The sequence below is a fragment of the Anser anser genome, assembly GCF_964211835.1.
Source record: "Anser anser genome assembly, chromosome: 5".
Classification (NCBI taxonomy): domain Eukaryota; kingdom Metazoa; phylum Chordata; class Aves; order Anseriformes; family Anatidae; genus Anser; species Anser anser.
The window spans coordinates 52,340,364-52,366,130 of record NC_139725.1 but is presented as its reverse complement, the minus strand read 5'-3'; the positions used below and the strand labels follow the sequence as shown (position 1 = coordinate 52,366,130).

Sequence of the window (25,767 nt, the reverse complement as noted above, 5' to 3'; positions counted from 1 at the left end):
AGTTCGTTTTCTAATAGGTGTTTTGAAAGCTCTGCCACAAGGAGACCACGCAGATTTCAAAAACCTTAAATAATTTCACAGTTCACATATCTACTCAAAAAAGTTTTTTTTCTTAAAAAAAACATATATTACAGCAACTACACTAAATAAAGGCCTATTTTATCTCCTTTTTTAGTGTCCGATTTTCATCTTTGGTCTGAAAAAAGTAGCACTCAACCCACAAATTTCTCTAAAATTGCCAGTTATTTCATGTTGAGCTGCCTCACGTGATAAGTGGTAACATGGACTGGCAGCATATAGAAACTTTACACGCCCAAGAATTGCTCCTTTAGAGTAGGAGAGAGTAGTCCTGAACTCTGTTCGGGCTATCATCACTGCCTGGGCTGTGTGACTGGTTGAACACAGCCGAAATTAGACTGTTTCTTTGTAAAAATAGTAATATATCTAAATAAGCACCTCGGGAATTAATACATCTAAAATTTGAATACTAAAACTAACTGGTAAAAGAGGTGCAATTTATTTTGTTGTCACTATCTTTTTCAGTTCTTTCTCCTTTTTTCCTCTTTCTCCCAAGCAGTCCTGGGCTTTTTGTTTTGACAAAATCCTACATTTGTTTTACACCAAATATGATACCAGTTTCAGCTCAGCATAGACATTGACAGGTTCTCTGAAAGGCATAGAAAATCAATAGAAGGAAAAGACATCAACAGCCTGGAAACTCCACATTCTTCAAGATTCTATGCAAACCTTTATCAAGTGTGAATGATGAGATTTACACCTATTTACACCTGTTTGTATGGTACCAAAGAAGAAAGAGAAAAAAAAAAAGGTTTTATGACATACCTATAGTGGGAACCTATACTGGGAAATTGTTTAACTGGTCAGTCATCAGCGCACAAGAGGGCTGTGTTGCAAGTGTTTTGGCCTCTTGGTAAGTAATGGAGGAAATAAGAGAGCTCATTGCTTCTATTATTTCTATTTTGGGTGAAGATGCCCTTTCTTCCCCCCCCCCCCCCCCTTTTTTTTTTTTAAATAAAAGATTTTCCTCAGGCTATCTGCTAACGTCCTTTCCAGATCACAACAATATATTGCTTAAATATGATTCACAACTGAAAAAATCCAAGACGAAAGTTTTGGAGAAAGAATAGATTCTTGTGGTTCAGAGTTTGAAGTAGATACATGAAATACAGATACACAAATGTATTAATTAATGTGTAGTGTATGATACTTTTATAGAAGGAATATTAAAAACCCAAGGCAACATACTAAGCCTAAACAAAACTATGCTTATTTTTGTTCAAAAACTAAGTATTTTTATTGTAAAATGCATTAACGATGCTCTCCCTTTCCATGTAACAGTTTCTACAGCTGTTACGATTTAACGTTACCTCATTGTGTATCAGGATTGTTCCTGAAGAGATATTCTGCCTATAAACAAAAGATTTCCAAAGTTATTTTTAAGTCTCCAACTTTAAAATTTACACCAAACAACAACAATGTAGTGGATAACATGGCTTTAAACAAAATCACAGAAAGTGTTAAGTGGCTCTAAAATGTAATCTCTGCCCAGTATGTCAGAGAAACCTTTTCTTCACAAATACCACACACCTCGTTCTGCCTCTTTGTAGCATTGACCCCATCAGTATCATGGGCAAGAGAAGGAGTCATATATTATGACAGTATTTGTTATTCCATGAAAAATCCTAGGGAGTACCCTAGAGGCCCGATTTCTGGACCCAGAAGAGTAAATAATACAGATCTTACAATGTTACGTGATTAGTAGGAAAGATCTCATGTTGCTACAGCTACACGTAACATACATTCTAAGCTTTTACTTGGTTAACAACACGAGTTTTTTTTTCTTCATTAAAACAGTGATTGCTTGTACTGCTTTTCTTACTCCATTTGCTAGGAAAGTTATTTATACAGTGATAAGTGAAAGTTGTGTATATATATATATATATATATATACAACTATAGCTTTATGGCATCTGAATTCCTGTCTGAATTCAATGTCGACTCGACTTTCAGCAGAAAGTTGAACTAAATAACTTCTTGAGGTCTCTTGGAACTGGAATTATTCTGTGAATGTCTGTCTGGATTCACTCGTGAATTTATCTGTGTATTGTGAAGGGGATTACCGAAGACATTACAATAACATGCATCATTGTGCATAGAGTGATGTGTTAGAGTGATGCCCCTCTTTCTGCAGGTCTCTACGTCACAGCAGAACGGGCAGGGTACATACGTGCAGAGTGAGAACCCACTCACCAAAGCATGACTGATTCTGGTACCAATTCTTTTCCTGTTACTCTATAGCAAAACTGGATTGATGTAATGTGTCAAATGATCCCATATAGTTACTGGGTACTTCAGCTTTCGCTATACTTCCTGCTTACCTGAATTGCAGGTAATTAATCATGAAAGTGGGGAAAAAGAATTCAAGTCCATATGTTAAATGAGATTCTATAGAGTTATGTGAATATTTTCATTAAGCTTTTTCAAACACATTTCATTAAAAAGAGATGTAATCACCTTACCAGAAAATCAACTGGATCATCTGGCCTGATCTTACAGCATTCATTTAACCCTTGAATAAGTGTTGGCATGACATGCTTCATTAAATAGTTTCGTAGTGGAATAGACTGAGCCTCCAGTAACTCTTGTTCTTGTCTTTTCACTTCTTCCAGTTGTTTATTCTACAAATAATTAACCAAACAAAGAAGAATATTTATAAGATTTACCAAACAGTAGTTGACTAACTAATGATGGTGACCTATAGGGGAAAAGAAGAATAGTGCTAGAAACCACGGACAGAACTTTAAAACTCATGCTTAACAGAGCAACAATGAACTGCTTATTAAATTTAGAGGACATAGCGCACTAAGGATGGCCAACTGAGCATGAAGAAAAATGAAATAATCTCCCCAGCAAAACTAATTTTACTTCTCTTTCCTTTACACCTAAAAGGAAGTTTATTCTGAAGTTTTCCAGTGTTCCTGTTTCCCAAGATATTTGGCAAAATGGTTGGTAAACACTGTATCACTTCAAAAATTAGTACTATTGGAAATGCAGATGGTTTCTTGAGGGTTCCTTGAACTGGGGGAGAGGAGAATATTTTTACACAGGAGAGATGTCTGACTCTTTACTTAACTGCAAAATATATCTTTAAATATGTTGTTTGTTTTTTCTTTCATTTATGTCAGTTTAGCTAAATTTATTCTTGAATTCGGGTTAAATCAACTTGTTTGAGCATTATCATTGTATAAGAGGGAAAGATGGAAATAAATCCACTTGGAGTTTTCCTTTCTCACATTAAATAGCACTAAATAGCACACACACTTGGAGTAGTTTTAGCCAGAAGATTACTCAAAAACATCTTTATTGTCCTCTCTTCTCTCACCTTATTCATAAGTAGCCTTAGTCCTATATAAAACTATATAAAAAGATACCCTGAATGTTGCTTTCCTATACTCAAGGCATAACACAAAAGCAATGTTCAGATAAAACTAAGACTAGCAACTGAAAAATATGTTTACCTGATTCACTGAATCCAGGAGTGGTACTCAATAAATCCTGCAAGTGGTCTTAGTTTTTTTTACGCAGAGCGCAGCTAATCTACAATCTCAAGGGCAACTGAATAGATGCATAGATTTTAAAATTATATTTAAAAGGATAAACTTACACATCTTATTTAAACACCTACTTTAGCTCCGTATAATGCAGTTTGCTTTCTTGAAAATAAGCATAGAGATAACAAAGACAATTCTTATTTACAAGCTAGTATAAGAGCAATATAAATGCTTCTTTAAAAGTGATTAATTTCAAGTTATTTCCTCAGAAATATGTATGGCTTTTCAAAGATAAAAAAATTATTTATCTGTGCAATGATCAGTTTGTTTTTAAATAACTCTAAATGAGGACAGTAGAAGAACTGCCTACCGCTGGGGGGGGGACGGGACTGACTTCAGGTGTGAACAAGAAATTTCCTATAATATGTATTTCGGGTTAATTTAACTAAAACGTCCTTAGGAAGAAGTATCACGTGCAAATCCTGGGAGGTCAGGCACCCTAAATACCAGATACTTATTAAAGTGTTAACAAATAAAAAGCATCCTTCAGACTGCCTCAGGGAGGCTGCACTGAACTGAGGGCTGAGCTCTCAACGATGTTTCTCTTGCAAGCTCAGAAACCTTTCAGCAATGCAGCCTGGGATATTGATCAATTCTGTGTTCTTTAGTTTGAGCCACAAAATGCACCGTGAAGATATTCTGAGGCAAATCTAAAGTATGATATAAGGAACTAGAGAATTTATCCCACACTTTCCAAGTATATTTATATAACAGATTGCTGGAAACGCTATTGCTTCAACTTTCTAAAACACATAAATAATAATGGCTTCCACAAAAATGCAAATTAACATACCCACTCCTCCCAGTTTGCCATCCTTTCAGCCCTTTCCTCAGCTTCTCTACGCTCTCGTTCAGCTTCTTCTTTAGCTTCTCTGGCAAGGCGTTCCTCAGCTGCTTTACGTTCCAAACTCTCCTTTTCTTCATCTGTCAAACCATAATTGCGAGGTTCCCCAATTTCTTTGACAATCTCTTTTACAATAAATCTGTTCTCAGGATCTTCAAATTTGGCTATATCTTTAAAACAATACAAGAGAGAACTTTGCAAGGCTTTTCTCAATTGTCAATAGTCATTAGTGAATAACTGCAAGACCTAAATATATAGTGTTCATGTTGCTTGAATTTTCAAGTATAATATGTTTTTTGGAGTGTCTTATGTCAATTTTTTTTTGCTACACAAAGTGGAGTTGTTTATGTCTAATTTTCTTTGTTAGTTTCAGCTAAAATAGTTTGTCATTTTAATATGATGCTAGGGAGAAAATAGTTAATTTTTACAACTATTCTATTCAGCAGTTGCAGCATTCCTAAGTTTTGAAACTTTCATACAAGGTTATTCCAGTATCAGAGAGATTTCTCTTTGCCAGTCTTATGTCAGCTTATCTACAGGTATCAAACTATCAGCTTCTGACCCTGTATCTCCATGCAGGTTCCACAACAGGTTGTTAGAATTTGGCAAGAAACTCCAAAATTTTCACAACATTTTCTGAAATTTTCACAGAATTTTCACATGCAGTGTTTTACAATTACACAGACCTATCTCTGGTTTTGTAGGCATAACGTAATAAGAGTTCAACTAATCTGTGGCTTCACGTAGAAGCACAGAGACCAAGGAAATCTTTCCTTTCACTCCTTCTCCCTTTTAACTGCTGAAGACTATTTGGGGTCTAAACCTGCAGAAAAAGAAAAAAAAAAAAGTGAAAAAATAAGAGAAGGAAAAAAGGGGGGAAAAAACAAGAGAAGGAAAAGCCTCCTGGCACTGAATGCATATGGAGCCTAGAAAGCGCTGGAGACATCTGAAAGAAAGGGTATAGTAACATACATTGAAGAGAGGAAAAGTGGGCATTTTGGGTATACAGAACAACTGAAATACAGAATTTAGTCTAAAACTCAGTAGTCCCTACTCCACATTCCTCTGCTTTATGAAGTTATGTTGAAAGCTATTGGCAAAGCATGCTTCTCATTTCTTCACTAATTCAAACAGAAGCATTACTCATACCATTATTTCAAGAATTTGTGTCTTTGTGATTTAGGTCTGAAGTCCAAACTCTGCTAATGAAACAAGGTAGAAAGCTAACATAATTCTACATGATGCATGATGACATTTCTTTCAGAGCCTCTTCTTTCCAAAAATCAGGAATTACATTCCTGAAGTATTCCAAACTACAATAATTTTATTTTTTATGCCAAGCAGTCCATTAATTATACAGTTTTTGCTGTACCTGGATATACGAATTACAGTGCAAGACAATTTTCTAGTCATTTAAATTATTGCTAAGAACATTCTTGGCAATGAATTTGAGGTCTCAAAAACTACAGTCTTTTCTCAGATGATGAAGCAAGATTACAACACAAACATTACAGCAATCATAATTAAATGCTAAAATGTCCTAAAAAATATAGTTTTTAAATGAAAAAAAAAAAAAAAGATTATCACTGTCCCTAACAGGGAGGAAAGATCACCAAAAAATGGAAAATTCTGTTTTAACATTCCTTTTCGTAGATGATCTAATGTGCCTGTGTCATCATCTCCAATTTGCAGATGAAGAAAACAGACACAGACTTGCAGACTTCATGAAGTGAGTCACTGTAGCAAAGTAGCGTTTCCAGAATCTTGAAACCCACTCCTTTGTACTAATCATATTTCAGACTCAGTAAAAAAAAAAAAAAAAATCATAAAAGCAACTCATAAGGCCATATGTTAAGATTTTCTAAAATTAAGGTGGAAGAAAATATTGATTAATTTGAGTCAGTATTTAATGAATCAAGCACAATTCTTCAACAGTTCTCCACTAAGGCCAGTAAACCTAGGTAACTTTTCTTTCTTCTGACCAATGTAACAGTCGCTTCTCTGTTTAAATTTGATGATATTAATTCAGTGGTTCTGATAAACCAACTGGAATATCAGCTAGAATGCAGAGCTGAAGATTCCCCAGTGAAATTACCTTTGCAATCTGACCTTTTAATTTTACATATATAGGGAATATAGGGAAAGGAGCAGTTCCTGACATAACCAGACTGTGAAGATGCTGCTGCTTTTAAGATGTAAATCAACACTATAAATTGAATGTGAAATTCATCTGGAAGTCACTAAGCCCCACAGTTGTGATACCTCAATAGTTAACCAGTGAGTATTGTGACACCTCAATAGTTAACCAGCTAGTAGAGCAGTGACTTTCTTTATTTAGAATTAACTAGACTTTTAGAGTAATCTTTGGACGTAATTCTTAGCATAAAACACTGCAATATGCTGTCATAGAGCATACACTTTAAAGTCCTCACCAAGATAAAACAAATGTCTTGGACAGTGCTACTACTTGTATATCCCAAAGTTTATAAGATTAAAAAATGACCAATTAATGACATCACACCTTCTTAATATTTATTATTTCTTACATTTACTTTCTGCATCAGAGTTACTTCAGACTTAATTAAATGAAATTGCTAGCTAACCTTCATTTCAAGCCTCCCAGGATTAAGACAATCATCTTTACCATTTGGAACTGATTAAGAAAGACAGCAGCATCAACTGAAGACAACAGAGCCAAATATATTTATCTTATCAAGACAAATATATTTATCTTATCTCCTTTTTTTTATGAATTGGAAAATGGTAAAATAGATTTTAGTGGAAAACTGCGTGAGAAAATAATCAGTACATAATACAAAAATCACTCAGCACCTGGATACTTAAAAAGTAAAGATGTGAGCGTAGCTTAGAAATAATTCTAAATCTAAAATGATTATATTCATGTTATTTTTTTCCACTGCGACATTTCCTAACAACTCAAGTATGGTATTATTTTCAAGATAATCTCTACGACTGACATAAAAAAAATAAAATAAAAAATAGGAAGTCAATTGATTAAAGTTTGCTCAACAAATCACTTCCTGTAACTCATTCAGATGGACAATCAACATATCAGCGGTTTTATTGTATTTGCAAGGTTTTCCCTGTGTTCTTTCTCTTCTACTCTTTTCTTTCTGTCTCCCTTCCACAATCTAAAACCAGTTTTATTAAGAATGCTGTCATCCTGTACTTATTGTTTTTGAATTATCAGATTATAGTCATCTTCTCAAGATTTCTCAGTGATCATGATTTTATGGGAGTGTGTAGGGAAGGAAATTTTTCTCACCCCTAGGTATGAAACAAAAAGGATGTATTACTAGCCTTCCACCTTTAATGTCTAATCATATTCTTTCATACTTACAGAATACCCATATATTGTAACCACATCTGAGGTTAAATCTAAAGAAAAAAATATAAGCAACTATAATATTTAAAGTCCATGAAAATATACTATTATACCAGTCCAGAAGGATGCCAAGTGCAGAGATCTGTAAGCTATATCAGAAAACTATTTTAGTTATTTAGCCTACAAAACCGAATGATTAATAAAAACACTAATTTTAAAGACATGTTAACTGTACACTCTAATCAGCACAATTCAGAATCTTTATGAGCATATAAATATTTCCACAGGTATATAGTTAAATGCCTGCTATATATTTATTCTGATATGTTAGTTAAAATATTTATATATTTACTGTACAATCTTCACAAGTGTTACATTTGTAACAATAGGAATTTTTATTGATATTTTAGCTAAGAATTTTATTATTTCATACCAATAAACTGAGGATGTATTTCAAGTTCATCAAAATAGTTGAGAACAGTCTCATCTTCTGTGTTTATCTCTCTGAAGAGACTTAAAGATTGCAGAAACCGGTCCTGAGTATAATGAGTTCCAGCAACAACACTTTCTGGTAGATTTATTATTCTGTTTTTAAGAAATTCATCAGATGCAGTCAAAGATACAACAAATTCTGTGAAGAAGAACACATTATCAGTGTCCACATATGATTTTTCCTCCCTCATATCTACCTTCTGTTAATAATACATTTTAAACCACAAATGAATATAAATTCACACATATGTATATAAATATTTCCTTATAGATACTTTAATTAAGAAATGCTGATATGCAACTTCTCCAGTTAGAGCAATCCAATAAAATGAAGAGGAGACACATAGAAGCAACATGTTCTAATTCTACCAAGTTCTTTCTTAGCGCTATCAACAAGACTATTCTTGAAATAAGAAACAAACATAGTCCAAATTTCCTGAGAAAGCTAACAGAGAAGAACCAACACATGTAATTGGTATAGGAAGAAAAATAAACAAACATGAATAGTGCAGCCAAAGTAGCAAGTAACACTGGAAAATTTAACAATTCATTTGTTTGTCAAGTCTTCAAAAGTCATCACAGTGTATTGCAATTTCTCATCTCACAAATAAATCTGTATTTTCCTAAATAAAGTAAATTAGGAAAATAAACTAAAACAAACTAAAACAAAACAAAACAACAACAGTGGATTAAACATACTATGCTATCAGATGCCATAAAATTTGGTGTCAATGTTATTTGTAGTACTTTCATAGACAAGAACACCAGAAAGCCTCAAAGGATCCATAAAAAAAAATGCATCTCCTTTCTTTGGTTCAGAATTCCCATACTTGTAAGTTTCATTAGGCTGTTGCATATTTTATCAACAATCAGTCTGCCTTTAATTATTCATGTAAGTTATCACAATATTTTCTGATATTTCTAATATCACTTCTCAATACCACCAAAGCCTATTAATTTAACAAAGTTAGGAAGTATTTTTTCTGATTTCAGAGAGAAATTTGCAGAATCAAACACAGACAATTCCCCTCCAATCTCCTCGTGCATGCCAAAAAAAAAGCAACCCATCCTAAAAACAGAAAAAAAACAAAATACACAAAAATCTCCATAGACCAACAAAACGCCCTTTTGGATCACTCAGTTCTCTAAAACAAGTTTTCTCCAAGGTTGATAAGGTGTTTCTAAAACAGATCCCTTGCTTGAAGTCCTTGTTTTGGGAGAGAAAGTGGTACTTCTCCTGCCCATCATAATTCACACATTTGAATTACATTGGAGTTACCTTCAAACACATTTGATGAGCTGGTACTTCTCCAGCCCATTGTAATTCACAGTTCCTCTTTCTGATATTGTAACTGAAAGTGTTTTTGTTTATAAAGAACAAGTTTTTCTTTTTTACTTCAGAAATCAGCAGTTCCTAAATGAAACGAGGTAAAAGCCTCCTTTTAAATCAACCCTTTGTCCCCTTCATTTAAGTGCAATAACAGGATTTTTTTTCAGGATGTTCTGAACCTTCTGCACTTCCACTGAAGCTCGTAAGTTATCAGCCTGCAAAAAAACACTAAGCGCTTTAGGTATTCAGCTTTTATACTACCTGACCATATGCATCTTGTAACATAAAATATGCCAATTCAAAGAAATCAAGAATAGCAAAAACATCCCAATAAAGCATTTTCTGCATAGGTGGAAAACAAACTATTTCAATTCCCAGATTTGCTGATGCAATAAAATGAATTTGGTAGTATCATTCAAGATACAATGCTAAGCACTGCAAAGAACTCTACAAAGGGCTAAACTTTTATATATTAAATATATATATATATTAATATTCCATGTTCAGGAGCTCATTTATTCCATAGGTAGATGCTGTAATCATAACAAAGGCAGCCACTGCTCTTGGTAAAAACAGCTGATGGCATTTTCACAAAAGAAAACAGAAAAAAAATTAAAAAAACAACCAAAAAACAAACCCAAACCCTCCTATTGATTAACTGCTCACTTGCAAACAACAGGGCAGCAGCATTACGTGGATATTTCTTTTAAATGTAATATGAACAGATGGAATGATATTTTAAACTTCTAGTTGGTGGCTGCAATATTTGAAAACTCCTCTGTTTATTTAAAAAGTCAAACTTACCAGGTGTGATTAATTTATCACATTTTGGTATTTTGCCTTTAATTTCTTCTTCATCTTCATCTTCCACTAAAACAAAAGCAATAAATGATTGACATTATGATTTGAAGCAACAATATTATTATATTACTAATAACATGCCCCATACAAACACTTTTTTTTTTTTAAATATTCAAATTGTACTAACTGTTGGAAATTAATCTAACCTGGACACCAGTTTAGAGTAGTCAGTAAGTAATCTATGCTGTTGCCTGCCACAGATTCTACCATGGGACACTAACAGTTGTTTAGCTATACAGCAGAGCATGCACTTGCATACACAGTTACAAAATATGTCCATACTACTTTCTTGACCCTGGCTTCTCCTGCTGCTCCATATTTTCTTATGCCAGTGACAGAGCTTAGTGAGTAGAAATGGTTTGCTGTGGTATGGTTAAAATGGCTTCTGCTGTTAATTGTCTGCTATTTTTGACATGAATAGTATGCTCAACGGCTTGAGCATCAGCCGAGCTAGGTGATTTACAGCCCAGCATAGTAAGATGAACAAGACTGAGTTTTGTTTTCCTTAAAATCATATCCTTTAATTTATGGAGATGGTTCTTGGTCTTAATGCAGACAGTGCTAGCTCACAATTTGAGATGTATGTTGCAGAGCTCCACCAAAGTCATATCCAGTGAAGCTCATCCAATATACCCACTCTAATCTGGTTTACACAATATGTATTGGTGAACTGTCTGGATCCCCTTGTTAAGCAGTCCTTGAATATTATGAAGAAATTCTGCCTTACAGCTTTCTTGCATAGAGTATATCAACACAGAAAGTGTCTTCTCTACTTGGTCATTTATTTAGGACATTGCCAGCCAAGATCATCTGAAAATTATCTTGTTTAAGGTGCATAACAATTCACTACAAACCTTAAATTTTAAGCAGCATGTGAAAACAACTGTTTTGTGCCTTGCTCTGCTGTCAAAACAGTGTTGATGCACTTCAAGTAATACGGCACTGAGAAAAATAATGATAATATTAGCAGCAATAAAAACAAAAGCAGCAGTACTTACAGTTAAAAAGCTCTTTTGCCTGGTCATAGGTCTCTGGGAACCCATCTAAAACATATCCCTGATTCCTACAAGGCATAGATTTGAGCTTATCTTTAATGAGTTTAACAGCATACTGATCATCTAAACAACCTAAAACACAAAGAAGGTTAATAGGAACCTAGTTTATGGAAAAGAAATACCTGAAATTATTTTACTAACATGTTCATACATTTATCAGAGACACTTTCTAAACTCCAAAAAAAATTATGTCACTGTGTATACTACATGCTGTTAAGAGATTTATAGACTACAAGTGTAACTATGAAATAAAATGACACCTGTATTTACAATGATATAAATGTTAGAACTTTAAGGCTAGTAAACATGAAATTAGATATTTTAGAATAACACAGTCACATCTTGATATGAAAAGAAATAGAGTAGAAAAAAGCATGTTACAAAGCAAACATTTACTATTTACAATTAACCATGAGACAAATTCTTGCAAAACAAATGTGAAATAGGTTTTGCAAGTTTCATTTTCAGATTAATAGACTGAGATATAAAGTGACTTATTAACTTAGCATACATTGTGAAGCAAATGTATGGCAGTAAAGTTTGTTTTGACCTGATTTTTTTTGTCCTCTTGCAATGATTGACTCCAGCTTCTTATTTTATATTTAAGACTTTTAAAAGCTGAGGCAAAATTAGAATCTATTGTTATCAATAAAACATTACATATTAAAAGGCATTATTATTTTAAACAAAACAAAGAATGCAGAAGAGAAAACTGCCATTATTTTTCTTGCAAATTTGATAGTTACATACTTCACTTTTTACTTTATATTATTTAAATTATGCTCTCTGTTCTGAGAAGAAAACTTGATAGAAAAAAAAATCTGGCCAAGAATCTAAAGATTCTGAACATTCAGTCACTTACATATAAACTTATGGAGTTAAAAAGAATTATATAAAATGTATAAAGAAGTAGAAAGATGGTCCCCTTTTATTACTTCATATTTCCTACCTGCATTCTGCTCCATGCTTTCTTTAATTCCAGCCAACAACTCATGTGCTTCTTCTACATTTGTACCCTCTTCTTCTTCTTCATATTCTCCCTCTTCACCCACACTGTCATAGTCCACTTCTTTAGGAGCCACAATTTTCTCCTGAAGACAATATCAGAAACATGAATAGGCTCAGAAATTCTACAGACAAATTTTCTTATATACACAGATGTAATAAATGGAAAAAAACAATGAATTTCACATACACTCCTGGACAATGAGAGACTGAGCAACCTTCAATCTTTAAAAAGAGTTCAGTGCATCCCCAGAGATGATCAGTATGTCAAAAGATATTTCCATTCTAAAATCTAAAATTGTTTTGGTAATGTATTTTTCAGGTCAGAAAAGTGAGCAAGAAAGTAAATAATACCAACAGTTATAGGTGGATCTAAAAAGCAATCAGTATATTATTATTTCTCAAAACATTTTGTTGGAACATGATTATTTCCTTTGGTAACTTAAAATACTAAATTATGGAGTTCTATTTTATTTTAAAACAATGGCAAACATTTAAAGTCACAGAAACTAAAATAATAGCAATACTAAAAAAACAGCTAGTAACACACCAGATTTGCTATTGTTTCAGAAATCACATCTTTTATCTTAATGTGATGCAGCTTGTAGTGTTTGCAGAGCTTTTCAGCGATGGTAGATTTGCCAACCCCAGGAGGACCATGAATGTAAACTTTGAGAGGCTGGGGAAAAAAGAAAGATGTGAAAGATCAATCAAACGTTATGGAAATTTTTATTTAAAAGGTACAATCTTTTCAGTATAACTAAAAGGAAATAACTATTATAATTAAAACTGAAAATATCTTTTAGATTTATTTGCACTGAGCATGTTCTATATCATCCACTGCTTTTGAGTAACGCAGTTAACTTAATGTACAACTTCAGCATTGGAGAAAAAGGTACATTTCTACTTCGTAGACTAACAGACCAACTTAACAGTGGCACTATTAGAGGTTAAATGGTTAAAAGAAACATAACACAACCCTATAGGCAGTGGATTTTGGAGATAAGTGGCAGATATTCTACTATATAAACACAATCACTTTATTTTCCAGCTGAGGTAGAGTTGCTGTCATCACCATAGTTATTTTGACCTCAAAAACTGCAGATTCATCACAATCTTAAGTTAATATTTTTTAATTTCAGTGATTCAACCATGGGCAAGATAGGCTAAGTTCCAAAATACATTTAATAAATATCATGCAATAGACTCAAAGCCATACATCATTAAGTTCATATCCCAATTCAGTAAACCTGGCGGTATTTTTAACATAAACCTAACAAATTAATTAATTTCTAACATAATTTCTAACATAACCCGGCAAATGAATTTTGCAGAGTTGTGACTGGCACAGAGGTCTAGCTAGCCTTCCCTCTTCTACTTACCACATGGTATGCCTTTATTTTACATCAAACTTTTTGAATTGCAGGCATACCTACACAGATGCAGTAGCTTAATGCAAGCACAGATCTGATAATCCTTTTGGATGTATGCAGGGACTTTCAAAGAAAAAACTTTGAACAAATGATGTTAGCTATATTTTGCTTTATACCTCCTGAACCTATCATGGTTTGAACAAGATAAAGACATGATGAATAGCTTCATCATACTAAAGACAAGCAATACTTGAATGAATGCAAGCATTTTTATGCACCTTTAAATAACTACTTCCTTATACATTTGAATATGGCAATTCTAAATATTTAGTTAACATAGGAAACAGCAAATTTGCTCATTACATTATACAACGGAGTGGGATAAAATGAAAGCCACATTGCAATTAAGTATACTGGCTCACTAAGTATAATGAAGGACAAAAAATGTTCACCTAGCTACTGACTCTAACATAAAAATCTTAAATAAAAGACACAGTTACTGCTTTCTTGAAGTCTAATATACCAGGAATGCCATATATTGTCTACAAAAATTAGTTTCAAAGCAGCAACTTCTCCATCACGAAGCTTGTTTTCACTTACACGATTGCAATTTTAGGCATAACAGAAAACTTTAGGTGACTATTTTAATTAATATTTGAAGTAATTAATTAGACAATATAAATTTAACTTTCAGATTTTATGTTCACTTATTTTGCATCTCTGTCGGTCTTCTGTGTACGTTTACTTAAAGAGATAAAGCTTGTGTTTATAGAACTATTTATATTTGAAAAAAGCACTTTAAAACAGCATACACCAAGCCATTACCAGAAGTCCTCGATTTTGCTTGTATTCTTTGACGATCTTTTCAATGTTCTCCACCAGTCCTGTCTGAGCAACCCACTTAATGTTGAAAGTCTCTTTCAGAAATATGGCTTCCATTCGTAGGTTCACAAGCAACATATCCAAGTTTGCTTGCTGAGAGAACAAAACTACATTTACTTTAAAGATGCAAGCTGTGGATGTTAAAATAACACTGTTGGCTTAAAGTAAGACTAGAATGGGGGGGTGAGGGGAATAGAAAGAATTTAAGCACAAGGAAAGTATGTATGCATGCACTGCAAAACATACATTTTAAGCTTTTAAAAATATATTTTCAATATATATTTAAGTATTCCTGAGGACTATTGTATTATTAACCATTAAGCAATTATTTGATGTCTCACACTATTGCAGGAAAAAAAAAAAAACACAAAAAAACCTTCTTTCATAAATTCATTAAGTACCACCTTTAAACTAGCAGATTTTTAATTTATTTATTTCTCCCATGAACAGTTCATTCCAGATAAATAGATGAAGATGGTTTACATATACTGTGTTTGTCAGCCTCAGTAGTACCTCATTATTAACTTTTTTTTTTTTTTAAATGCTTTGTTGGTAGGTTTTGTCAGCATGCTCCAGTATGCTCAGTGCAGCAATGACATCAGTGCTTCACTGTTTTTCTAGAACAGTCTGTAATTCCTCATAATACTCTTTTCTGTGAGGGTTAAATTTCAGTTTATTTTCTAAATTTACATTCACTGTAGATGTTTTTAGTTGAGCTTTAGGGTTACATTTTTCTGCTGAAATAAAAAAATACATATATTTCATAATATGATACTTCATATCCTTTTCTTTAGGTTTGCATCCTTTCCTTAAGTAATAAAAGAAAAAATGAATAAAAGAAAACTACTAACAGTTAACTCTTTACTCAAGAATGCATTTTCTCTTGGAATCTTCTCAATTTTTCCTGGTCCAACATTTTTACTGATACACTATAAAGAAAAAAAAAAAGTAATGCACATATCAAATCAGATTCTTGGAAAAAAAATATGAACAGGATTTCTTGAGATAAAATCTCTGCTCTAAATTTTATGTTACACTATACCCAAAAAGTCAGTATACTGATTGGAATTGCAGGTCAAAGAACATTAACTTTAATGTTAGTATTAAACATCTCTGTTTTGCTATATATCACTTCATTTTTAGTAGCTGTAATAAAAAAAAACAAAAACAAACAACAACAAAAACAACAAAAAACAAGTGTTTCAAAGCTCTTAAATCTATAACTTCATACTGCTTAAGCTCAAATTGGAGACCTATCTTATTTCTCAGCATTCTCACTTCAGATTTTTTAAGTATTTAATTCTGTTAACAGTCAGGAAAGATATTCAGATCAATGGAATGCCACCATTAACTCTCTAGTTTCACTTCATCATCAGCCAGAAGTTAGTTACTCCTGCAGTCCTTTAAAAAAGGTTAAAAAAAACTCACGCTAGATTCCATAAAATTATAACAGCAACAGCTATAGACCACTAGACCAAATATATCCAGTACTCTGTCTCAAACAGTTTCAACTAGCGGACACCTAAATGAAAGTAAGACTAGGAAAAGCATGCATGATACTTATTCCAAATGCTCTCCTAATCTTTGACTATTTTAAGCTCAGAGACTTCCTAAGTTAGAAAGAGCTGCTGTATATTTAAGTAACTCTCAAGGTATTTCGCATAATTCTTACCTATGCTCACTAATGCAAAGTATCTCTGCTACAGCTTAGGCTTTTATAAGTGATCCTTTTATATTATTGATTGGCCTTACAGATTTCCTGGCAAGCTTTTTGTTCTTCAAAGGCTTGAAAAAAAAAGATATTAATTTTGAGTCTTTTCTGATAATTGATTTTTAATATTGTTTTAAGTCTGTTTTGTTTTGTTTCTTTTATCCAGCCAGATTTTTATTTTTCTTCATCAGGACATAACTGTAACTTTTTGAAGTCTGCCATCCTGCTTCCCTCAGCCATGCCAATTATCATTTTATCTTTCCCAAACTTTTCTTAATAAGTAGCATGCAATGGCCTTATACATCTAATAATGTAAGTTTCAATAGCTTCTACCTTCCTTCTCTAAAGATTTAATATTTTAAACATCTCTTGTACTCATTTTTATATAATGCTCTTTCCTATAGTTGACCACAGCTACAAAGATTATTTTGACCTTTGCTTCTTCCACATGAATGTTGAAAACTACATTATGGTCACTTATACAAAGTGGATTTTCCAACTATTAATTTTTCAGTGAGACCTCGTAAGCCTGAACCAAAACAAGGGATGCATCTCCTTGTGACCTTCCTACAAGACAGTTCCATGAAACATTCTTTGACACTAAAAGAAAAATGGGCTGTTTTGTTTGGTTCTTATGTAACATTTGCTCAATCTACATGGGAAAATCTCCTGTTACACTGTATTAGCTGCTTCTCTCAACTCTCAGTCTCACTGTAAATTATAGTTCAATAGTGTCATCCAGACTATTTCTAGACTTCATTTCAAAATGTTTAGAAAAACAGAATATCTTCATACAAATGAAGGGAAGAATATTTTAAAGACTTTTGAGTATCTGATTGTAGTACTGTGAATCCCATAACAACTCAGCACAGTTTTAAGTAAAATTTCTATTTAAATTAATGATAATACTTTCAAAGTTAATTCTGCAGAAAGACGTCAAAATAATACATTTTTTTTGAAGGACAAAAGTCTTGGTAGATTTCAAATTTATTTTGTTTATTATTTATTATACAAGATAATTCAGGAAGACTTAGGGACATCTACTTCTGTAAAAATGTACAGTTTGAAAAATCTTATAAATATCGGGAAAAAAAAGAAAAGGAATAAAATCCCTTACCTTTATTAATTCTTGAAGAGTGTGCATAGATTCATCTACCGCAAGTATATAGTGAAACCTTGGCCTGTGGTCTGCTACATTCTGTAACACTCTGAAACATAGGAAGGTCAAGGCTGGTCAGTATAAAAGCATACTGGGACTTTTCGTGTTAGATGCTATTCAGAAGCTGTCCAAATACGACTACGTTTAATTTTGGAAAACTCAGAGCACAATATTTTCATGTATATTATCTTCAATAAAGAAGTATAGATAGATGTTTTATTTGTACATAAGTTCAAAGGATAAAAAGCAACACGTGTACAAAATATTAATTTAAGCTGTAGAGTCCGTGATGCATTTCCTGTTCTGTGCCAGTTAAGTGATACTACTTGCTATATCCAGCCTTGCCAGCAATTTCTTAAAAGCACAGAACCTGTACAATAGACACAGGTTTCCCATAGGCATATCTAGTACCAAAGATACTGAAGTCTCTGCCTGCCTCAATAAGATGGGCCAAATAGTGTTTTTAAACCCTCTCTGCCCCAGTTTAAAAGCCTCAGTATTCTGCTAGTGTATTTGTGTATTTGTTACTTAGCTAACTATCAATCACTGTCCAAGTGAAACTTTACTTACGCTGCTAAATCAAGAACATGAATGGTTGGAATAAAATTGTTTCCATGTCCAAAAACAGGTATTGCAGTAGCCTCACTGAGCCAACCTATCTGAAAATACAAATGGACAACAAAGTTAGAAGTAAACAGTTACTTTTAATTAGGTATATTTGTGCAGTGGCAAATCTATATATTTAGGATTATAAAATTACATTTACTGAACGACTTATGGAACTGTAGTAAATAATTTTGAGAAATACTGGCAGCCTAAAAAGAAACCAAGAATTTTTTATTTTTAAAAGAATACTCTTTGATATTGACAAATGTTTTTAGTACTTCGTATCCCAAATTTAAAAAAAAAAATGCTTGGGGAAAAAAAAAGGAGTGCAATGTTGAAAAGAAAGACATTTTTCTTGAATCCATTGATCTGATAGTCATTCTCATTATAAGGTGCACTTGTAGATACTCTTCGAAAACTATGAAAAAAACAAAAAACATACAGATCCAAAAAATAAAGTGGAAATCACTTCCATTGTAGCTAACACTCATTTCTAAGGGATCAAATAATGAATTCTGTTCACAAGAACATTAAACTTACAATACCAAAACTATTAGAAATGCATTTAATTCCATTGCAATTTGCCATTAAATATTAAATAAACCCCCCAAAATGCTTAGATATCTACCTTAAAAAAGTAGTGTAAGACACCTTCCCCAGCTCCATACTGAAGTCCTGAAGCAACAACATAAGTTGAAAATATATGTTTATTCTGTGAAGTAAAACCAACAAGAAAGTTTTATGAAATTATTGTACTCCTAATGGGATAATGGTTTACACCGAAACTTGAGAAATTGCATACTAAATATATAAAGTAAGTTACATCACTTAAAATTTGGAATTAGACCAACTGTTGCATAGCTTGTAGTGTTGTAAGACATATTGTTAATATTTCCTTAAAACAACAAAAAACATTACTCAGAATTGACCTGTCTTCATTTGAACTGAAATTCTCAAAAATCTTTTAAAAGTTAAGAAATTGGAAGTTACTTATAATAATGAAGTGATCAGCATAACTTATGCCTCAACTTTCTTTTTCCAAGAAATATAACAACGAAATTCATTGAGGCTTTTTTTTTTCCCCATTTGCGTTATATTTGCATTTGATTGCCTAAAGAAGTGGGAAATGCAGGTTCAATACTTTTATAATCATTTTGTTTTCATTTTGATATAAAATTTCAAACAAAATTAGTGGACTATAAAGTATTTTTCTAACCATACACCACAATCAACCCTCATATTTTTTGCTGACCATTATGCAAACCTGGTCATATGTTTGCCTGTTCTGGATGACTGTTTACGTAAAATGAAACTGACTGGATCAGTGTTGAGGGTGGTTTCACACAGTGAATAAACCATACTTAAACCATCTTAAGGAAGGAAATTTCAAGCAAATCTTTTAAATTAGGACCAGTTGCTTAGACATTTTTAACTTGAAACAATATCGTTAAATAATTCTGATGTTGTAAAGATCTTAGACATTATACATCTACATAACGCTTAGAACCTGCATTTACGAGCAGAGGCTATAAAATGCTAAGACTTGGGATCAACTTTTTTGTCTGTGAAAAAACACATGGTTTGCTACATTTTTTTATACTATTTCAGAAATATAAAACCAACAACACCGTTAGCCAATCTTTGATTGAATAAGCAAAACATCATATACAGGGATGCCAGGAAATAATAATACATCACTGTATGTTGTCCATGTGATGTGTTTCTATCTTTGTAATAAAAACTATCTCAACTCAGCTGAACACAACAGCTTGTTAGTAATCACATGAAATATTAAAATCAGACATTGCAGACAGCACAAGAGCTCCCACACTAAGTTTGCTTGTGTAGCACTAAGAGAGAAATAAATTGTTTTTAACCTAAGAGCAGCAGCTCCCAAGTTTGCTTTGGACAGACTGCACACATGCCCCAGAAGGCACATGGTAATTTCTGTCTCCCAACAGGAAAAACCTGCCTCTCATGAAGGCAGAGGAGGAGCCATTTCTCATCTACCCTAAGGAGCAGGTAACTAATAGGATCTTCTATCATTTACCTTGCAGTAGCTTCTGTGTGGGAAAGCAACAATACTTCAGCACCCAGTAAAATACAAACCTCCAAAACAGGTCAAAATTCTCTAAAAATACCTATTTAGTGTCACAAATCACACATATGAGAACGTACTACTTGAGATGACTTGGATATACTTAATGGAAAAACAAAACAAAACAAAAACCACACCACAAATGACCAGGCAAGCTCCATTTATACACAGTCACCGGTAAAGACCTTCAAGTGTGTAATATTAATTAAAGCCACTAGATGTCACATTTTAGCTAGTATAATCAGCTCTGGGCTTGTTTGGTTGGTTTGTTTTATTCGAATAAAATGCTTTAAGTGGGGGATAGGTCTAAAATCATCCTTGAGATTTTCCCTCGCAGTCCCCAGCTTTACTTCTCTCTCACACAACCAATGAAACAATGTATTGCTTCAAATGAGAAAAGCATGATTTATTCACTAGCTAAGGAAAAATAGAGAAAATTAGGGATCTGTATTATGTATACTATATATGTATTATTTCAAAAATGTAGCCTTCTTGTTATTTTATTAATAAGGGATATTTTATTAATAAGGGATATTTTATTAATAAGGGATATTTTATTAATAAGGGATATTTTATTAATAAGGGATGCTATTCACATTTATCGAAAAAAATAACACTCAAAATTTATTCAAATTGTTGGTAACTTCTAACATTAAGATAATGCTCTAAGAAGACCAAACTTTTTTTTTCTCCCCACAAAGATCTTTACATACAGTTTTCCCAAGTTTGAGAATAAGTTTTTCAGCATTTATGTGATCCATAAAGTTAGGATGAGATTTTCTTCTGCGATAATCTTCCTCAGTAAAAGGAATCTCAGAATCCTCCTAGGAAGGAAAAAAAATGCAACTGTTATACATGCCTTAAACCAAAACAAATGTTAAAGGCCTAGATGGATAAAACAAGTTTTTAAAAATATTACAAAACATCTATTTTGTTTTCATTTGAAATTCTTGAAAGTTCTAAGTTTCACTTTAAAGTTAGCATGTCCACACAGTCCTAATATCTTCCTGTATATCTCCCCATCATTGTAGCTCAATGCCTAAACCTCTCTATCCAGTGGAATAGATTTAACAATTCTGGCTGAAAGCAAGATTTCAGGTGAAAGGACCGTGAGAAAAAAAATATACTTGCTGACACTAACCTTACCTGCTAGTACTGAAGTACATACTGAAATACTTTAATTAAATTCAATGAATATTTTCCATTAAATGGAAGTATTCACTTAAAAGAATAATATTTTCTCGTTACTTACTGGGTCAGGGGGTTTGCTTTTCGCCCAGCTCATTATTGTTGAAACGAGGATGAATATCTTTGGTGTCACAAAATGCTCTATTTCTGTATGTAGCGCTGGTAAACGAAAGCAAAGGATGTAATTTATTGTAAACTGTTCTACTGAAGCCATATATTTGTTTCTGTGTAGAGGTCCTGTACACACACTTATGCTATAGTGTTCTGTGTTACTTAGTTTGAAGCAAATGATCTTTATTTTGCTTGGCATAAAATAAAAATAAATCAATAATGAATAATAAAACAAGCAGAAAAATAATGGGAAGAATCACATTACCAGTAATGAACATAATATCCATAGAGCTGCATATTGTGGACAAATAAAAAAACAAACAATCTATACTAGAAAATTATTTATCTTTATTGACTACAAAGATACTGAAAGAAAACAGAAGTGTTTTATAATTGAAACAGCAAATCTACAAAAATAGGGATTTTTTCCTTGAATTTAATTTAGAACAAAATGATTACATGTGGATGATGTTTTGTTGAGTCCTTGAAAACTTACAATGTTACATTGTAATGTACAATACAATACACAGAATGTATAGTTTAGCTTAACTATCATATAAAGAGCAATATTGCATTGTCAGCATAAGAAGATTCCATATACCCATTAGAATTTGGTTATATCAAGCAGGAGAAAGCTGCAGAAAGACTAAATGGTATTTTTCATTGCAGTTTTAAGCAAAGAAATATACTTAATTATATAAAATATTAAACATTATTTGAATATCAAAGGAGCAAGTTTTCTACCTACCTTCAAACATAAATAAATAAGATGGCTGTGGATAGTTATTTATGGAAATATCTGCCTACACAGATATGTCATTTAAAGTGTCGGACCATTCTATGACAGCTTCTCTAGCTTATGAATGCTAAAATGCAATCAATGGTCCCTTGCTAATTAATTGAACAATTCATGCAGCATTTCCCTATCAAGGATGCCAGTTTTATATTACAGTAAACTATAAATCCAAGGTCATTTCATTACATATTTCTCGTAAATTTTGGTGGCTATATTGCAAACAATTTTCTGTTCAGTTGAAGGCTATACTAACCAGAAGCAGCCCATTTTGCTTCCTCAATTTGATTTGCATCCTCAGTGATGTTATACAAAATAATCTCACATTCAAGCAAATAACTTAAGAGCTCTTTCTGAGAAGAGACCTGTGGGAAAATAGTTAAAATGTGTTGTTAGAAAACAAAGGAAAGAAGAAAAAGGGGAAAAAAATCTATTCAAAATTCTTTTTCAAGAGTAACTTTCTGATAGGTAGAACGCGGTTTTCTTGCGCAGAGATTTCTGAAAAGGATGCTAGAATAATTCATATGACTGATATCAAGCTGTATCTGTCAGATAACAGATGACGAAATACAAATTAAATGCTGAAACTTCTGATTTGCAGTAGACATTAATATAGTTCAGAAGTATGTACAATTTTAAGTGGTATTTTAGGATTTGTATTTTCAGTATAATTATTAATATCACAAAAATATCTATGACTTTTACAGGTATTTTAAACAAGGATCAGCTGGCAGAATGGACAAGACATGGGAAAACGTCAGTTTTCTTGCAAAATGTCAGTTTTCTTGCAAAACAACATCCCATCCTTGTTGTTAAATGTGGATTGTCTGCAACACTTGAAAAAATCCAACAAACATTCTGCGTGACAGCAGTGGGTGAGATTAAATATAGTTAACCATAATTTTCAGATTAAACAGCTCATCTCTATAGAAGTTCAGAACAAAACTTTCAAAATTTTGAAGAGATTCTGGATAATAAGCAGCTTGAGACAGAGTCAATTTTAGTTTCAGAAAACATTAAGCAATCACATTCTTTAAAACAAGCCTCCTTCAGTTAACCAAACTCTGGACATACATACAAAGATGTAGGTATTCAGAACAATTAGCCGCTAGCGAAAGCAGTGATTTCAGTGAAAAGTTAAGAAGGGAGGACACTGACTTTGATTCCAACACTACTACCTTTAGAAACTGATAAAAGATATAGGAGACACAAGTGAGCGTGCTTTGAAGGAAAAAGAAAACAGACCTGTGGATCATCAGGATAGACAACATCCTGTCCAGAAACACCATTAAAAAAAAAATATCTATTTTAAGACTGGATTATTTCCTTTTAACATTTGCTGTATGAGAACTAGCAGGGAGGAGACAAGTGTGCAGGAAGCAGAGGTAGCAAAATATGCATACAATTTCCAGCAGCAAGAGACCACTTTATTAACATCAGTTGGTCATTTTACATGACTTGCAATATTCCTAACGTTACCTAACAATGACCTGAAGTAAGATTATTACTTACTGCATATGTTTCCTCTGCAAAACATGGTTTAGTACCTCCTGGCTTAGAAAGGGTACCAACTATTTGGTAGACTCCCTCCTTTGGCCTAGCAGAAAGTTCAGCAGCTGAGTTCTTTTCATCTTCCTCCTCCTCCTCTTCCCCAATGCTTTCTAGTGATGCTCCAACAACACATTTGGATAAATACTGCAATATACAAGACGCACATTTGTATGCAAATAAGTATTGCATTGGGACTAAACTACACAGCTTCTTATAGTCTTGGGAAGACACCAATGCTGTTGGCTAGCTTAGATGCTGTTGCAGGCAGCGTAGCTCAGAACACAACTTGGGAAAGCAGGGAAATGTTAGGGACTGCATGAACTCGCCAGCCACATTTTATCTTGCCATGTGCCCTAAGCCTCAAGGGTGAAGGTGTTGCTGTGTCCCCAGACGCCTCTTCTCCTCAACCTGACTCCTCTCCAGAAGGTGTTACCTCAGGGAGATGTTATCTCCGAGCATTACCTTTCACCACAGCCATCAGCTGCCGCCCCAGTCCTGACCTGCTCCACCCCCACCTCCTACTCTCTTTTCCCTCCTGTCTCCACACTCTTTGCCCCCAAGCCCCCCTCCGCAGCAGCCATTTTAGGTGACCACGGCCGGACGCCCGCCCGGCGGCCAGGAGAACAGCCGGGGGCCGCCACGCCGTCACCTCGCCGATACTGCGGCCGCAGTAGGAGTCGAGGTGGTTGAGGAAGATCCGCCGGCTCCGAGCGGCTCCGAGCCCCGCTGCCATGGCCGCAGCCCCGGCCGGCGACGCGGCCCGTTGCTAAGGGCGGGCGGCGGCTGCGCCGAGCCAGGCTGGGCCGGGCGCTGCCGCATCGCCCTCACAGCCGGAGCGGGGCGCTGCGGGCTGCGGGACCGCTCGGGGCCGCACACCGGCATCCCTCCCCCTCCAGCCGGCTAGCTGCTGGCCTAGGAGCTTCAGCAGGTGGCCGCCTATGGGGACTTTTGGTGTAACGTAAGCCTTGGTGTAGCCTTGCCTCGGGTGTTTCACCTGTGAACCTGCCTGCCTGCAGCACATCATGGAGTGGAAGTGCACCTTTCCCATCTCTGCCTCCGTCATCTTCCTCAGGTGAATCGAGATCAACCGAGAATGAGTCAGGAAGGCAGGGCAGTAACATGCAGGTAGCGATGAGTAATGAGCAGCTCTGTAAGGCCACTTCCTCACAGAGTTCAACGCGCCCATCTCCCCAGGCCTTACCCACAGCAGTCCTCACTCAAACATTTCATCTGGGGAGTTGCTTTTCAGAGCTCTGCTGAGGAACTCAAGGACTATCGCAATATAATCAGGTACTTAGTGTGTACATATATATTTTTTCATATCTAATTCAATCTATCCTAAAACAAACATGAATACCTGCAGTCAATAAAGGAGGGTGTTTATTCCCAACTTCTTGACGCTGAAGAAGACAAAATCTAGTATTGCTGTGAGGAAAAAAAAAAAGTTTTAAAGCTATGTTATTAGACATCCTTTGGATAGCAAGCAGCCTTTGAGGCTTTTTAGATAATTAATCACTGGTACTTTCTTAGTAATCAACACTGTTTCAATGATTGTTCTTCCAGCGATAATGCATAATTTTAAATGCTCTGGAAAGGTGCATTAGGCCGAGCAGCATTTATTCAGTTTCAGAAAATGAAAATGAACTTGTGAAAGGAGACCTATTGAAATTGTTCACTGAGAGTGCTTCAAATAAGCTCCATATAGGCAACAATTCTAAGTATAAGGACTA

At 34.1% G+C, this 25,767-nt stretch overlaps 1 protein-coding gene across 3 annotated transcripts; it reads right to left on the bottom strand.

Annotated features, from left to right (window-relative positions):
* Positions 1–1,290: 1,290 nt before the first annotated feature.
* AK7 (adenylate kinase 7) lies at positions 1,291–25,340 on the bottom strand. Of its 3 annotated transcripts, none has more exons than XM_083839416.1 (18): positions 25,044–25,340; positions 23,999–24,181; positions 22,743–22,851; positions 21,647–21,741; positions 21,108–21,218; positions 18,925–19,008; positions 18,261–18,349; positions 17,649–17,739; positions 15,672–15,749; positions 14,764–14,913; positions 13,116–13,244; positions 12,510–12,651; positions 11,504–11,632; positions 10,449–10,514; positions 8,256–8,453; positions 4,426–4,646; positions 2,541–2,699; positions 1,291–1,428 (listed from the first exon to the last, which is right to left on the bottom strand). In XM_083839416.1, the coding sequence occupies exons 1-18, from the start codon at positions 25,221–25,223 to the stop codon at positions 1,390–1,392; spliced, it is 2,253 nt and encodes a 750-aa protein (XP_083695542.1). In that variant the 5' UTR covers positions 25,224–25,340; the 3' UTR covers positions 1,291–1,389. The 3 variants fall into 3 exon arrangements, with proteins under 3 accessions (XP_083695542.1, XP_083695543.1, XP_083695544.1); XM_083839417.1 differs by lacking the exon at positions 25,044–25,340 and adding an exon at positions 24,687–24,831; XM_083839418.1 differs by lacking the exons at positions 22,743–22,851; positions 25,044–25,340 and adding an exon at positions 24,687–24,769.
* Between the last annotated feature and the right edge of the window lie 427 nt (positions 25,341–25,767).